The sequence below is a fragment of the Pleuronectes platessa genome, chromosome 5 (assembly GCF_947347685.1).
Source record: "Pleuronectes platessa chromosome 5, fPlePla1.1, whole genome shotgun sequence".
Lineage (NCBI taxonomy): Eukaryota > Metazoa > Chordata > Actinopteri > Pleuronectiformes > Pleuronectidae > Pleuronectes > Pleuronectes platessa.
The window spans coordinates 15,977,880-15,993,474 of NC_070630.1; the positions used below are offsets into that span (position 1 = coordinate 15,977,880).

At 42.1% G+C, this 15,595-nt stretch overlaps 2 protein-coding genes across 2 annotated transcripts; both read left to right on the forward strand.

Annotated features, from left to right (window-relative positions):
• Positions 1–4,427: 4,427 nt before the first annotated feature.
• rnf7 (ring finger protein 7) lies at positions 4,428–6,529 on the forward strand. Its single transcript, XM_053422008.1, has 3 exons — positions 4,428–4,681; positions 4,835–4,882; positions 6,071–6,529. The coding sequence occupies exons 1-3, from the start codon at positions 4,513–4,515 to the stop codon at positions 6,187–6,189; spliced, it is 336 nt and encodes a 111-aa protein (XP_053277983.1). The 5' UTR covers positions 4,428–4,512; the 3' UTR covers positions 6,190–6,529.
• Positions 6,530–8,468: 1,939 nt separating this feature from the next.
• grk7b (G protein-coupled receptor kinase 7b) lies at positions 8,469–13,054 on the forward strand. The gene is made up of 4 exons (XM_053422112.1): positions 8,469–9,065; positions 9,491–9,928; positions 11,599–11,870; positions 12,727–13,054. Exons 1-4 carry the CDS (start codon positions 8,469–8,471, stop codon positions 13,052–13,054), a joined length of 1,635 nt encoding a protein of 544 aa, XP_053278087.1.
• Positions 13,055–15,595: the final 2,541 nt, after the last annotated feature.

Sequence of the window (15,595 nt, forward strand, 5' to 3'; positions counted from 1 at the left end):
CGTCACCGAGAGGGAAATTCTAGCATGAACAAAATCCGTCATTCAAGTCCTTAATCCTGATTCCCCACTGAGACGCAAACTGATACAACTGTATCAGTTCAGCAAACACACACACACTGACGCTAATCATGCACGCACACACAAAACCCACACATTCACGCACACACACAGGCCGTTTTCCTTGTATGGGCCTGTTTTTATCTTTTATCACTGATGGGGCTGTTTCTCTAAAATCTCCTTATCAGTGCAGTTATACTGCATCAGATTGGAGGTGAGTATAAAAGCTGAGCTTCTGGATGTGGTTATTTATAATCATCATTTACATAAGATCGATCAATCACCCAGGCTTTTTCAAAGTTCATAAAGCTTCCACACACTCTTAGTATGAGGCCTGTTTTAGGGGATACACACCAAAGTGAGACCGAGCAGAGATCAGTGGAGAGGAAATGATGAAAAGAAAGTCAGACTCAAACGCTGATCTTCAGGGTCAAAGGTCAGAATGCTTCAGCTTTCATCTACATCAATAATTTTTTTTTTTAAGTGTTTTAGCTCTGTAGCAAAAGTAATCTTCATCCATACTAACACACTTGATAATGCATGTCACATGACCAGTCATGGACTCCGGTACATGCATTTTCCAGTTCAGACAAAAAGCAGATTATATATTTTACAGCTGGTTTCCTAGTTGCAGAAAATGCTATGAAGCAGGGAGCAGCAGGGAGAAGTAAGACCGGGGATCCTATTTTGATTGGACTGATGATGAGGGGGAACAACTTGTAACTAAAATGAAACTTGCAGTGTCTCTGTGATGGAAATCTGGAGATACAAGAGGCTGGAAACAACAAAGTTATCTACGTGTATTTAATAAGGGGCTTTCTGCAGAAAGGATCAACACACCAAGAGTCCTAAGGATCTCAGAGTGAAGATGCAGAACAGTCAAAAACACAGATCTTATATAGGAGGACTGAGGGCTGTCCCTCTGAGCCAATCCAGACAGGTTCCATGGTGGGGGAAGGAGAGGAATCTAAACATTAGCAGCTGATTCACATGTGTTTCCTTAGGTGATAAGAAGACATACACTCCTTCCTTTGATGGGTAATTAAGTCACAAAAGGTCTCACCTTATTCACGTCATAAACAGTTCCGACCATAAAACAGCTCAAGTCTTAAACATTTGGTGTATGTAAATACAAGTCATAAAAGTCTCTTGACAGTCTTCAAACGCTTACTATCTAAATACAAAATGGTTTGTCAACCATGTTTAGTTAATTTTTCTACTACAGTCTCCTAATAGTGTCTGTTTAAGGAGCTTGAAGACTTCCAATGCCAGACTTAAACCAAGCAACAGTGAGGAATTGTACAGGCTATTAGTGTGGATGTGCACATCCGAATGAGATCAGTAATACGATGAAGCATTACTTTGATTATGAACCAGGTGGGTCCTTCAGCACCTATAACATCTGCCTCATTAAACTCTACACACTTCATATATTAGATGTATGGAAAGCATATTGTACCTCTACATAAATGAGCTGACGGTTATAAAATAAATCTTAGGCTCAAATAGTTGTTATCATAGTTTCCAAAGGTTAACCCTCCGTCAGTTTACATTTCTTTCCAGAGCATGCGTAAGTGGTGTTATTGTAAAAACTGAAACTGAAAACACTGACTAAAAAGTTGTTGGATAATAGAAATCAGAGAAGGAAACTTGGTGGCAGCAGAGTTAAAACAGTTAAAGACACAAACACACACACACAGATATAAACATATGAATACGCAACAACACAGGTGCCCACACTATACAGAGCATACAGGAACAGCTGCTCTTTCCACTATGAAATTAGAAGGGGCAAACCTGAACCTCTCTTCAGTCGCACCCCCTGCCTGTTGTGTGATTAGATGAGGACGGTCATTAACATGAGATTCTCCTCTACTGAGAAATTTGTGCAAATACATCCTGCAAACATCGAGGAAATACATGCATGAGAGTTTTGTTAATCTTTCACACTTTGACACACCAAACAAGTGGGGGACAACACACAGCTCAGTGTCATATGTCTAATGAGGCCCTATTTGTAGCTTCCAGCTCCCACACAGTGAAAACTGAACATGCACATTTTTGATGAAGAGAAACACGACAGATTCATTTTAGTAAGTTGGAAATGTTAGGTTTTTTACTTTGAAACGACATTTTGAGTGTAGAAAGTACTGACAGTTTATTCCTGCCTTCAAACTCTACATCTTTGCCCTCTTTGAAGTCAGATCAACACTGGTATGGGTACAAGATCTTATGTTATACAACGAGGTACGCATCAGGGAAAATAAGTTTGTGGGCAAAATATGAATTTCACGTGAATAATTAGAATGGTACTCAGTAGAGTTCTGTCTACCACTGAGACCTGTTCAGTGATTTATGCCAAAAGATCCACCACAAAGGATTAACTAGATTGTGAGTCCATCAACACAGGAAGAAAACAGAAACACTGGAAACGGAAACATGATGAGGAAACAAAAACAGACCTGAACAGACGAGTGGGAGCACAGAGATACACACAGTGAGGCTGGGGGGAGTTAGCACATGGTGGGACATATGAGGACAGGTGCACAAAGGAAGGAAACAGGACAAGACAAGAAGACACACAAGTGGCTCCCAAATAAAACAGGAAAAGAGATAAGATAAGCCAAGACAAGATAGGATAAGACTTTATTATTCCAAAAGAAAATTATTTTCTCAATTTGCTCCAAGATTACAGTAACACTACTAGCCTGGATGCCAGACGAACTTAGCTCCGCCCACAACATTTTAGGTCGGGCGGTTCGGTCTGGAGTCGCTCCGTTGGGAAAAAATTATGCCCGACCGGGCCAATCAGATTGTCAGGGCGGGCTTTATACGATGATTGACAGATGATCAACGGTAACGTAATCAACCACGTCATCAAAGTGCCCTTGGGTTGAATTCGTTTTCAACAAACACGCCTGCCGCTGGCGAGCTGAGATGTGTAGATGCTGCCATTGAGTCTGTTTTAGAAGATATCGACAGCGCATTCATTTTGAAAGAGGAACACAGAACGTGGAGGCGACGCCAAAGCACCGCGCTAATCCCTATCGCCCCGGCGCTTGGCTGTTCACAGCACGGCTTTGTGCCAGTCACACCGGAGGCTGAAGCACCGCGCTGCGTCAAGGCTGCCTCGCGGTGCTTCAGCCTCCGGTGTGACCGGCACAAAGTTTTAACATGGGAGTGGATGGGAGCCAGCTGTTATTTAAGGCTTGGCGCTGCGCTGAAGCGTCCGGTGTGAACCCGGCGTTAGTAAATAACTCACAATGCGTTGCTTAGCATACGTCACATACTACGTTGCTCTGATTGGTTGTAGGTCTATCCAACACCAACCCAAACACTTCACAAATAGTTGTTTTCTCTTCCGAAGGCCGTAGAAGCTCGGGGATGGGACCAATCGATCGGGAGTGCCCGCATTAGTGGGGATAGAGCCTACTCGCAAGTCTCTATGACCTTCTTATCCATAACCCTAATCCTAGCCCTTAACCATAACTTGGAAGTCTGGCGCACCAAAACAAATCAAAAGTGAAGAACCTGCGTGTTACAGTTTACTCAGAACTAGATTTGAATTCACACATAAACAATGTCACAAAGATTTGCCTTTTAGCATTTAAGAAACATTGCATGAGTAAGACCGTACCTCACCCTGGAAGATGCCAAAAACTGCTTTTGTACTTTCTCGCCTGGTCTTCTGTAATGCACTATACTTCTGTTGTACATACTGTATGATCATAAATACTATATTATTACAATCAGAATCAGAATCAGAATTATTTTTATTGCCATGTATATTTGCACATACAGGAAATGGCCTTGGTGTGGTCGGTGCACTGTACAAACAACAATATAAAAACAACAATAGAACAACAATATATACAGTAAGACAGTTATGGGCACGTGCGGTTCTAAGGTGCAGAGATTGGTGATAGTGCCAATAATATATAGTTATAAATGATTACACATCTTGTGCAGCTTCTTATATATATTGTATTATTATATGAATATTTTTAGAACATTTATTATGTTATACACTTGCATTTGTTTTGTATTGCATTGTTATTGCGTTGGTGTGTATATACTTTTACCCAAGGCAGGCACAACTATAACAAGAACCCAATTTCGCTCCAGGGATCAATATAATATTCAGAAATCATGTATCGTAGATATCAATGTGTCAACATGGATCAGAGAATGAGAAAAAAGGCCTGAAACGGTTGTGAGAGCAAAGAAAGGAACAGCAGTGTTAGTGTGGTGTTCATAATAAAGTGCTCAGTGGTATATTTTTTATGAACCAATCAAACAGCGCCCTCTCCTGTTGCTATGGAGACAACACCAGCTAGCGTTAGCCCCACATGATTAGCACTAGCATCAACGAGCCGCTGCGTCCATCTTGTGTAGCTTAGCTTAGCTTAGCTGAACGGGCTAACGTTGCCTTGCGCACTGAAGTGAGCAGCAGAGATGGATGACGGTGAGGAGCCGGGTCTGGTTCTCTCCTCACACAACACCTCATCAGGCTCTAAGTCGGGCGGGGACAAGATGTTCTCCCTGAAGAAGTGGAACGCGGTGGCCATGTGGAGCTGGGATGTGGAATGCGACACCTGTGCCATCTGTCGGGTCCAGGTGATGGGTGAGTGTCAGCGGGTCCCCAGCTAGCCTAGCGTGGCTCAGCTCGGATACGGGCTAATGCTAAGCTAGTGCAAAGCTAGTGCAAGCATACGAATGAGTGAAACTGCAGCTCCCTGACACTGACGTGCGTGTTGTTTTTGTATCTCATTCGCAGACGCGTGTCTCCGGTGTCAGGCGGAGAACAAACAGGAGGACTGTGTCGGTAAGACCGTGTTAGCACTTTAGCATCGCCCGGCTAACGTTAGCTTCTCTGACGGGGCTGTCAGTGATTCACCAAGCTAATGGCTGCTTATCCAGCTGCTGTATTTGAAATACAGAGGATGACAGCACCGTGAAGATGCTTTGATTACAACTGTCATTATGTTTTGATCCTTATCTCACAACACCAGTTATAAGAGGAACTAAGTAGATTTACTATAGCAGCTTGCAGTTGTACTCGAGTACATTGAGTAACAGCTTCCTAACACTTAAGTTCCACAACAGTACCTTGTTACCAGAATCCTTGCAGAGTTAGATTATTGATAGAAGTGATGGTCAACAATGAAGTCATGCTTTGTTTTTATCATATGTTAAAAGAGGACTTGTATGTATTTACTTTGATGTATTGTATACGATACCATGTTATTTCCTCCTGAAAGTATGTTGTGATACTTCTACTTTAACTTAAAGTATATTTATGGAAGCAGGCTTTTTCTTGTAACCAAATAGACAGGGGTATTCCTATTTCACTGCGATATAAGTACTTTCTACATACTTCTTTCTCTAGCCTGTTCATATATTAGTTTATGTATTTTTACTTGCAGTTTACGATCACCATGATATTTGATAAAAGGATCTAGAAAAGATTCTGTAACAACCAATTTAACCTCCAATGCATGCTTGTTTTGCCCAATGGGGCAACTTTAAGTAATATTGCTCTTAAACTCTCCAGAAGACATTATTAATAGTAAGTTCTTGGCTCGTGTCTCATCCTTCCAAGTTATGAGAAAAACACACAAAACAACAAGCAAACCAACCAACAGACAGGGGTGGAAACATAACCTTCTTATAAATCAGTTAAATGTGTTCAATAGTTAACTTTCAATATTCACCTTTACACTTGTTCATATCGTAATATTCTTACTGTAACTGTTTAATGACTAGTTAAACAGAAATTCAGTCAGCACACTATGACTTCAATGAGTATAGGTTAGAAGTAGTTTAATACAATAATAATATGGACTAAAACACATTGTAGATGCCAAATGATGTGCTTTTTGGAAAAGGTTAAAACAGAAGTGAATCTGTTTATGTACCGTTAAAGTAAATATGGTTATACTACTATGGTCTGTGTAACCCTTGTACTCTTTAATTGCCTAACTCTCTATGTTTCCACTCCTCTGTCTTTCAGTTGTGTGGGGAGAGTGCAACCACTCCTTCCATAACTGCTGCATGTCCCTGTGGGTGAAGCAGAACAATCGCTGTCCCCTCTGCCAGCAGGACTGGGTGGTTCAGAGAATCGGCAAATAAGCTTCACGACCAGGTGGCCTGACTCTCACCGGCACACACCCGAGCGTGGTGACAGACTTGATATGGATCACTGCAGCGTCCTGTGTAGAGCCACAGACATCGTCATCTGTCCCTCCTACTTGCATGTTCCTGTCGTCCTGGTGTTGAAGGAGGGCGATGGATATAGCAGCACAGACTTGTTATTAATGTGACTGGAGGAACAAGAGTCATGAAGATATGGATGAAAGTTGTCGCAGTGCTTGGTCCCGTTATATTATCGTCTGTGATGGTGATCAGCACTTATCTTATCATCTTATGTGACCTGTCCTTTTAGAAATAAAGAATTGTGAATAGCTGTAAACATATGTAGTTTTCATTTAGTCATTTCCGACGGGGAAATTATGGAAGAAGGTACTTTTCTTCAGCACATGTTTTAGATTATTTTCAGGAATGTGCAACACATTCACCTGCCAAGATATGGCTGGTTAAGGAATGGAAATATATTTTTCTGCCTCAGACAGAAATCTGTCTGCAACCCCAAAAGTCAATAACATTGAAAGTACAGAAATATGACATTTAATTCTCGCCAAGACTAATTTTAACTGATTCTTTTGAACAAACAATTCAGATTTTAAGTATAATGTCAACACTTTTCTATGACACCTGCTTGTGTTGACTTTTTTGTATACTTATATTTTAATCGTATACTATACTATGATTTCAGTCAGTTGATTGATTGAGACTACAAAAAATATGATTCTTTTGTGCAATGAAGAAAGCATTTTGTGGGAAACCAATTTTTACAAACCTACCAGCCACAATATTAAAACTGGAAAGTGACTACTCATAATTTATCAGTTCATCGGTTCAGTTCACCAGTACTATGTGAGTCACAAGAACCAAGTGGTATAGGCAAAGCAATATTTATCCAAGTAAATGAAATGTGAAATTTTCATCAAGAAAGTGTTGTATCTGCTACTAGGCCCTAGAAATACCGTTATTATATCTTTCTATTGATAATATGCACTGTTGCTTTCAATCAGATGGGTAACTTGCAGTGGACAGGAAGCAGACATCTAAATCAACCCAGTTCAGTTAACCTCAGTGGTTATCTGTTAATCAAAAAGGTTTTAGCTTGCAGCATTGCAGGGCTGGTCAGAACACAGAGTCAGCTCAGTGACATCATCTGTAGAGCTAATATTTAAGAATCACCATACCACCCTAACTGGTCTACTTTGGCACCAGTTAGTGCACCACTTGAACTGCAGAACCCCTGTGAGATTGCAGAGGAATTGAGGAAAAGCGTATTTCGTAAGGCTGCTAGTTAAATCGGTGAAGTCTTTTCCCTGACTCCTGTGGATCTGTGTGTCCTTGCCTGGTCGTCAATGATTCCTTCGTACTCTTAGCATGTCTAGGTTTTACTTTTTCACGTATTTTCGTTAACATTTATTTCCCCCCTAAAGCACAGCTTTTACTTTAGTCTTAAGAACAACATTATTAGAAATAAGACAACATCTCACCTGAAACTTCCACTTAAAAGCTGGTGTGGAGCTGTCAGGTTATACCATGTGATCTTCATAATGTAAACATTTCTGTGCCCTGACACCTGGGTAAAGTCCTCAGCTCCTGATTTTCACATGCAGATGAAAGCTCCAGAGCAGAGTCTAAATGGACCTCGGGGTGAAATACTTTGTCAGCTCCTGTTTCAAAGGACAAGTATGAACTTTGACACAAGTTGTTCTGAGCAGCTAACAGACTAGAGTATTAGGGCACTGGCCTCTCTCTCGGGCTACTCGGTCAAATAATTTTAAGGCTTCTTAAACCAATTAGGGCTTAACATGTTATGTTGGAATTCTTCGTCCCGCTAAAGTTATGAGGTGTAGGTGTACATTTTATACTGTACATGCTATCTTGTCTGCTTTTTTATATTCATAACAATCTATCTTAATTGTAAGTTAAGGTCAGGATTTGCCACCCCATCAAGTCATGCTCGCACCACAGTTGATGCACCCAGCCAATTTGCATCTCCTAAAAATAGACCAGCTCAAAGCCTCTTAAGTTCAAACCGCACAAGTCGCTTTCTCTAAGTGCCGTGTACAAATGAGCACGCAAAGACACTAAGCTACCAACAAATCCCTGAGAACATTGGGACTTTTAATGCTCTGAGAGGCGTGGTTCAAGAGGTAGAGGATGATGCAGGTGCCCGAGGCTCTCAGATGAACATGGACCCTGTGGATAAGTCGACTGTAGTGCTGGAGATACCAGCTGCCTCTGCAAATATGCTTCATGATACGTCCAGCATGGAGGACCTGGTGGGCCTTAACAACCTGGTGGCCAACACGGCCTACCTGAAGGCTCAGCACCTCGACCGCAGTGAGCTGAGGAAGCACATGCTCAGCCTCACACTGCCAAGACCAAAGTCCCTCGCTCTCCATGCCGCTGCAGATAGTAGGTACGAGTCCCTGTGTGAGCAGCAGCCTATTGGGAGGATACTGTTCCAACAGTTTCTCCAGACCTGTAACCCACAGTACGAGGTCGCCGTAAAGTTCCTGGACGAGCTGAGCATCTGGAGCTTTGCGGAAGATGAAACCAAAGAGAAGGCCAAACGGAGCATCCTGGCCAAGTTCTGTCAACCTGAGTCCAGGCACTTTCTCTCCTTTCTCACAGGAGAGAATGCAAAGACATGCAAGGAATTATCATGCAAGAATTTCGATGAGACGATGACGGACCAGTTGAAAGAAGCCGCAAGGGACTTCCTGAAGGGACAACCTTTCTGTGAATACCTGAACAGCCCTTTCTTTTATAAGTTCTTGCAGTGGAAGGAGTACGAAAAGCAGAAGATCAGTGACAAAATCTTCTATGAATTTAGGACTTTGGGGAGAGGTGGCTTTGGTGAGGTAGGTAGCAGACGTTTGGGCACCGGGATAAAAATTTAAATCTGCAGACAAGGTGACAAATTAAAGTTAAAATTTGGATCCCAGTACCTCCATCCGTAGGGTGCAAGGGGTAACAAGAAAAGGCAAACTTTAATCGTTGCATCCCTGAGCAATTAAAGGTCAATTTAATTCAATCAATTCAATACATTTGAAGCAGTAGCTTATGAAGGCTCACATTAGAATACCACAGCTGTATATCTCTATATAGATGTTAACATCACTGCATTGACTTCTACTACTGCTATATTAAGTTACTAAATGTCACGAGTTTACTGTGCCCATGATTGGTCATGTTACACTATTTCACTTCATAGTCTGCCTTTTAAACTCACTGAAAGAGAATCCCTGTCATAACATCTGAAGTCATGTTTCTGTCTGTGTGACAGGTGCATGCAGTGCAGGTGAAGCTCACAGGACAAATGTACGCATGCAAGAAGCTGGACAAGAGGCATCTGAAGAAGAAAGGCGGAAATGGGCTTGCTCTCGTGGAGAAGCAGATCCTGGAGAAGGTCAACAGCCTCTTCATCGTCAACCTGGCGTACGCTTATGCCAACCGGACCCACCTGTGTCTGGTCATGGACCTCATGAACGGAGGGGACCTCAGATTTCACATCTACGAGCTCGGGGAGCGGGGCATCCGCATGGAGCGCGTTGTTTACTACGTGGCCCAGATAACCCTAGGGATCCTTCACCTGCACTCCATGGACATAGTGTACCGGGACATGAAGCCTGAGAATGTGCTGCTGGATGGCAAAGGACAGTGTCGGCTGTCGGACCTCGGATTGGCCGTGGAGCTGCCCAAAGGCAAAACGATCTGCCAGAAGGTCAGTGTAGTGACCTGGCCCTAGATTAACCTACTAAACCTACTGTTCACATTTAGAAAATAGCTTGGTTATAACTTATAAGCTGCTGTCAGACATGCTCTGAATTGCCGAGATGTGTATGTGGGTATGTGTATGTGTGATCGCAAATGTTCGAGTGAGAGCCTCCGGAGTTACTGCAGACTTTCTCAGCCTGGCCACCGGGTATAAAGTCTGCGGAAAGTCTGAGACGTCAAGAGAGTTTCTGGTGATAAGAGCAGTCGCAGGTGTTGTTGTTCTGTAAACAAAAACACGTGATCTCTGCAGGAGAATAAATACATGACATCCTGCCTCTACCTGTTGCACAAACCAAATAGCAGTGAGAGAGTGTTTGGAAATTGGCTCTGTGATATACTGCATTGCTCAAATGAACAATATTCGCTGACAGTTTATTTCCAATATACAGTATACTTTTCAGCCCACCCCTATAAGTAGCTTAGCAGGAATAGATATGATAGCCCTCAGTCCTGCTCTGACAGACAAGAGGGAATAACCCTGTCTGACCCAATTAATCTCATTAAAAGGTGCCTGACCTCGACCCCAGTTGGAGGCTGCACTGGTGGAGAAATGCATAGAAAACTGTGCAGAACCTCTGAGCGTTAGCTAGTCTGAACTTTGCTTTACTAGTACCAGATATAGCTTACACAAGACCAAAGAGATGAGTTAGCGGATTCACAATAGGGCTTCACTCCCTACAGAGTGAACTATAAGGACTAATTGGTCAGATGCCCGGTTTCTCCATTATTCATTGGTCAATCTTGATCTTCATCGAGTTGAGGCTGGTCAGGATGGTCTGATAACTGAGATGCTGAGATGAAATTCTTAAAGTAAATTATTCTGTCAGGTCTCAGACATGTCTGTCCACCTCTGAGATTATATCACAGTGATTTCAATGATCCCATATGAAAATATATATACAGTGTGCTTTGTTTTGAATCTTAGTTTTTCAGTGTCTGAACTACTTTGCAACAGTGGTTCTCAAATTCTCTGGTTTGTGACCCAAAATAAAGCAGTGTCCACTTGAGGCCCCCCATAACCTCTTCATACAAAGGGTTATTTTCTTCCTTATTTCCTTAATTTAGTTAATTATGTTCTTATAGATCTCAAAAGAGATAACGATTAAGTAATTCAAACAGAAAAGAGTAGACGAAAGTCTCTTTAGAAATGTTTTCTACTGCTTTTCTATGCTGCTTGTTTGAAATCTCTTGTGAGGGTCCGGACCATAGACTATAATAAAGATGGACGACATGTCTCCATGTCCTCCCTCTAGCCAATATGAAGATTAAACACATACAAATACTGCCATCTTGCGCATTTGGAACCAGAGTCTGTGCATTAGCCATCAGGAGATGGCGCCACTGCAGTGAAATTAAATATTACTGTTGATGGCATTATATATTTTTATTGGAAGGAATACACCCTCCCTTCTCAACTCACTTCAGCAGAAATACATAACTCTCACTCTTTTGCCACTCCCCATCCATCCCTAATAATTTTTGTAAACAGCATGATAAATGTGAAAGGATTTATACCTCTGACCTTGCAACCTCAGATGTGAATATGATTATGTTGTACCCCAGAGGTATGGACAAGGCTTCATTGCTTTTCTCTTTCTCTCGTCTGTGTGTTGTCAGGCTGGTACGACTGGCTACATGGCTCCTGAGGTTCTGAAGCAGGAGTTTTACAGGACATCTGTGGACTGGTGGGCTCTGGGCTGCAGCATCTATGAGATGGTGGCTGCCCGTTTGCCTTTTAGAGACTTCAGAGAGAAGGTGCAGAACACTGAGGTGACTCGTCGCACTCTGGAGGACGACTGCAAGTTTGAAGACAAACGTTTTGATGCCGCCACCAAAGATATCATCAGCCACTTCCTCAAGAGGAAGGTAGAGCATCGTCTCGGGTGTCGGTGAGTAAAAGCTTCTCTGAGAGATAAAGTCTGTCACCTGTGGTTCTTCTTCCGATCTTACATCAACAAAATGTATCACTTCCCTTGCACCTGTGAAAACATATGCTTATCCTATGTAAGATACTTCTAGAGAAACAGGCCCAGGTCATAAAGCTAAGTTAAAGTCCAGACAGGTGAAACCTGGAGGTCAGGACACCCTGACGGGGTCACAAAGGATTAAAGGAACAGGAGAGATATAAAAAGAACACTGTAGTTCTGCTCCACAGATATATCTTCCATTGGCCTTTTCTCATTTTATTTATTAAACACCTCTGACTCCTCTACTTTATGGTGTGAATTACCCTCAAGTTTAATTTCTTAAGTCCTCTGAACATTGTTAAAATGTAAGAATCTGAGTTGAGGTTGCTATATTTGTTGGTTTTAAGCCAAAAAGGTTGATCAGCTGATGAAGAACTATATTTCTGCCAGCTTAAAGGGTCGCTGAATTGAATCCATCCATCTGTCACACTGTGCACCAACACAGGCTGTGCAATTGAGCCCAATGTCACACTGTGCATCGCTATCTAAATAGTTGAGAAGTTGTCCTTGAGTTGTCAGTGAAACTGTCCTGATCAATCACAAACTTGTGTGACAGGAACATGGGTGGTAACAACACATGTCTTTTATAAGCTGGGTTTTTCTATTCTATTCTATTTACTGCTTTAAAAAAAAAACTATTTTATCATCACTCTTTAAAGACATCTAAACGGTGAGTGAATAAAATTATCATATTATTGCCCAGTTACATTTTTTCACCTTTATATCACAACTTTCAATATCAGTCATTAAACACATGTTCTGTATTTTGTCTTTCTAGTGATAGCGACCCACGAAGCCATGTGTTTTTCCAGAACATCAATTTCCGCCGCTTGGAGGCGGGGCTGGTGGACCCCCCTTGGGTGCCAAAGTCCAACGTGGTCTACACCAGGGACACAGACAAGTTCGTGGACACCTCCGAGGTCCAGGACATCGAATTTGACGACAAGGACGAAACATTTTTCAAGGCGTTCAGCACAGGTGCAGTCTCGATCCAGTGGCAGAAGGAGATGATTGAAAGTGGAGTGTTCGACCAGCTGAACGACCTCGGGCCCAATGGACACAACTGTGGGCGCATGTGGACCTCCAGGATGTGCGTCATATGTTAGACGTCTCATCACCTGACTGACACGTGGTGATCGACCAAACAACATTGGTTTGGAATACTGGAAGTGAAGTGCCTGGATATTGGACTGCATTATGCATTAGGGAAGATGAGGCCTTTTAAAACTATATATAAGCAAATTATGCACTGAAGATGAATCATCCTTAAGTTTACTCACACATATTAAGTCATATGTTTTATCCTGTCACAGCCAAACATGATGGGACGATCGCTATCTCAGTCTTAAAGAAATTGTTGTCAGTCTTGTGCCTGGATGGAAACTCACGCTGACATTGTGCTGGATGGGCCAGTTTATACTTTGCCCTCTATTCCTGGTGAGACAGCAGACCCCGGTGCTTTCATAGTTTCCATTACATCACTCAGCAATGTTGGCAGGACCAAGTCTTTACATGTGTTTGTAAACAGAGCCAATCATGGCCTTTGCGTGGCTGATCAGCAGCAAGATTATGATCAGTATGTGCGGTAATGTGCCACGTTTCTTAGAAAGACTGAAAGTGTCACAGAAATGCTGGGAATGCCTCTGGCTCAGACGACTGGACAGTGTCATGTGACCTCAGTGCTGGAGCCTGTGAAGTCTTTTCAGTAGCACACGTTCACCACTAAGTGCCGCCACACTCCCATGGAGTGCATTCAGTGTCCCGCAGTGCGCCTCATCATCCACCATCGTCCGGGCCATGTGCTGTGTGCTCAGTTATTTACAAGCACCGGATGACTCGTTTAGCTTTAACAGGGGGGTGCTGTGAGACTAATTGTCGTATACACATTGTTTCTCCATTAGAAAAAAAAATAAACATGCTAAAATAGAATTTTTGGCATTAAAAAGACAATGCCAACATCCCCCCCACACACACACATACACTCCCACCCAGTGTTTACGAGCTATGCACAACCCATAACCAAGAGACGTTAGCAACTCACAACACAGCAAGAACAAACAACATAGTGTGTTTGTGAAAATCTTTTTGGCCTCCACAGATGCTCGTAAAGTTCTTGTATCCATATGGATGTATGTTACTTAATTAAAGCCCCAGGTAGTGGGAGACATGTCTACTATTGGCATATCTTTGTCAAAAACTTGTGCTGGATTTTAGTTTTTATATTTCCAGATAGATGACAGTGACTAGTTAATCTTTTACTTCATAAAGTAAGGAGATTGATTTTCTCTTGCTTTTTTTAACTTTTGCCTTAATTTGACAGTGAGCTACGAGGACAGTTGGAAAGAGAGAAGAGAAATAACATGTGACAAAGGGCCCGGTGACTTGAATCAAAGACGCTATAATATCATGGTCAGTGTGCAGTGACCTCTGAGCTACCTGGGTGCTATTCCTGACTTAACTTTTTTCATTCCCACAGTCTTCTATGAAGATTTGTTGCTGACTGTAAAGCATGTCTATGTAGTTGTACTCAGTACTCTTACATACAAAGCTGCATTGTAATCAGTAGTGCCAATAGTATTTTGGTCATATTTAGATATAATCTAATACTGATGACATAATCTAATATTTTGACATTTAATGTATTTTTACACTGTTTTTGTGATAATATATTTTTAAAGTATTTCATTCCATGTGGTTTGTATGTTTCCATGTTTTTGTGTGAGCAGTATAACACAAAAACTACAGAACAGAATACCATGAACCTGGGTTGAAGGATGCGGTATGGGTGAGGGAAGAACCCATTCAATTCCGGTTTGGATCCAGGATTTGTTTTTCACTTTCTTTAACTTTGCATTTACATTTCTTGCAATTTTGACCGTTTTCTCGAGATCTTGATGAAAGAAATTCGACACATTTAAGGGACTGATATCTATGAGCTGAGAAATGTTATGCTTGATGGATTTTTATTGGGCCTTAGTGGAGGTACGCTCTCTACTGAGTTTCATTCTGGTTTATTAATGTGTTTATTTGATCGGGGCATAGCACATTAATGAACATACGCATAAAACACCAGATTTAGACATTGAATGTAGTTATGATTGTGATGATATCTTTTTGCTCCGCTCTAGGTGCAGATATCATCTATTATCATTCTATCAGCAAGGATCAGTCTGGTAATCAAGAAGGTGCTTGTCTCCTCAAAACATTCCAGAAACCACAGCACGTTGACAAATACAACCAGGTGTCACCTCAGCGTTTTATTCAGAATGTATTGCCACCACTTAGTGCATCTCTGCATAACCCTCAGACACATTAAGATAATGAGAGACATAAACATGTGTTGTGCTAATTCCTGCGAGGGGGTGACCTTACAGGCCTGAGAAGTGGTTCCATTCACGCTCGACTGTCATGAGATTAGAGGGTGGTTCAGATGGAAATCCAAGACGCAATATGATCGCCATCGGCTACGAAGCCAGGGTGGGGAGTCCACTGTGGACGACGTGACGACAAGACAAACTCAACAGAAGGTCTCCAGGAACATGTTCTTAACAGGCGCCTACAAGCCTCTGCCAGGGTTCAGTTCCCCATGGTGTGATGCGGTAACACTGCCCTCCAATACACACACACACATGCATGAACATGCATTG

Bases quoted from the DNA above. Each gene is read 5' to 3' on its own strand.
- rnf7 (XM_053422008.1), top strand. From the start codon at position 4,513: ATGGATGACGGTGAGGAGCCGGGTCTGGTTCTCTCCTCACACAACACC. The intron at 4,682-4,834 runs GTGAGTGTCAGC...TCTCATTCGCAG, and splicing joins CTGTCGGGTCCAGGTGATGG to ACGCGTGTCTCCGGTGTCAG. The intron at 4,883-6,070 runs GTAAGACCGTGT...TCTGTCTTTCAG, and splicing joins CAAACAGGAGGACTGTGTCG to TTGTGTGGGGAGAGTGCAAC.
- grk7b (XM_053422112.1), top strand. From the start codon at position 8,469: ATGGAGGACCTGGTGGGCCTTAACAACCTGGTGGCCAACACGGCCTAC. The intron at 9,066-9,490 runs GTAGGTAGCAGA...TCTGTGTGACAG, and splicing joins GGAGAGGTGGCTTTGGTGAG to GTGCATGCAGTGCAGGTGAA. The intron at 11,871-12,726 runs GTGAGTAAAAGC...TTGTCTTTCTAG, and splicing joins GAGCATCGTCTCGGGTGTCG to TGATAGCGACCCACGAAGCC.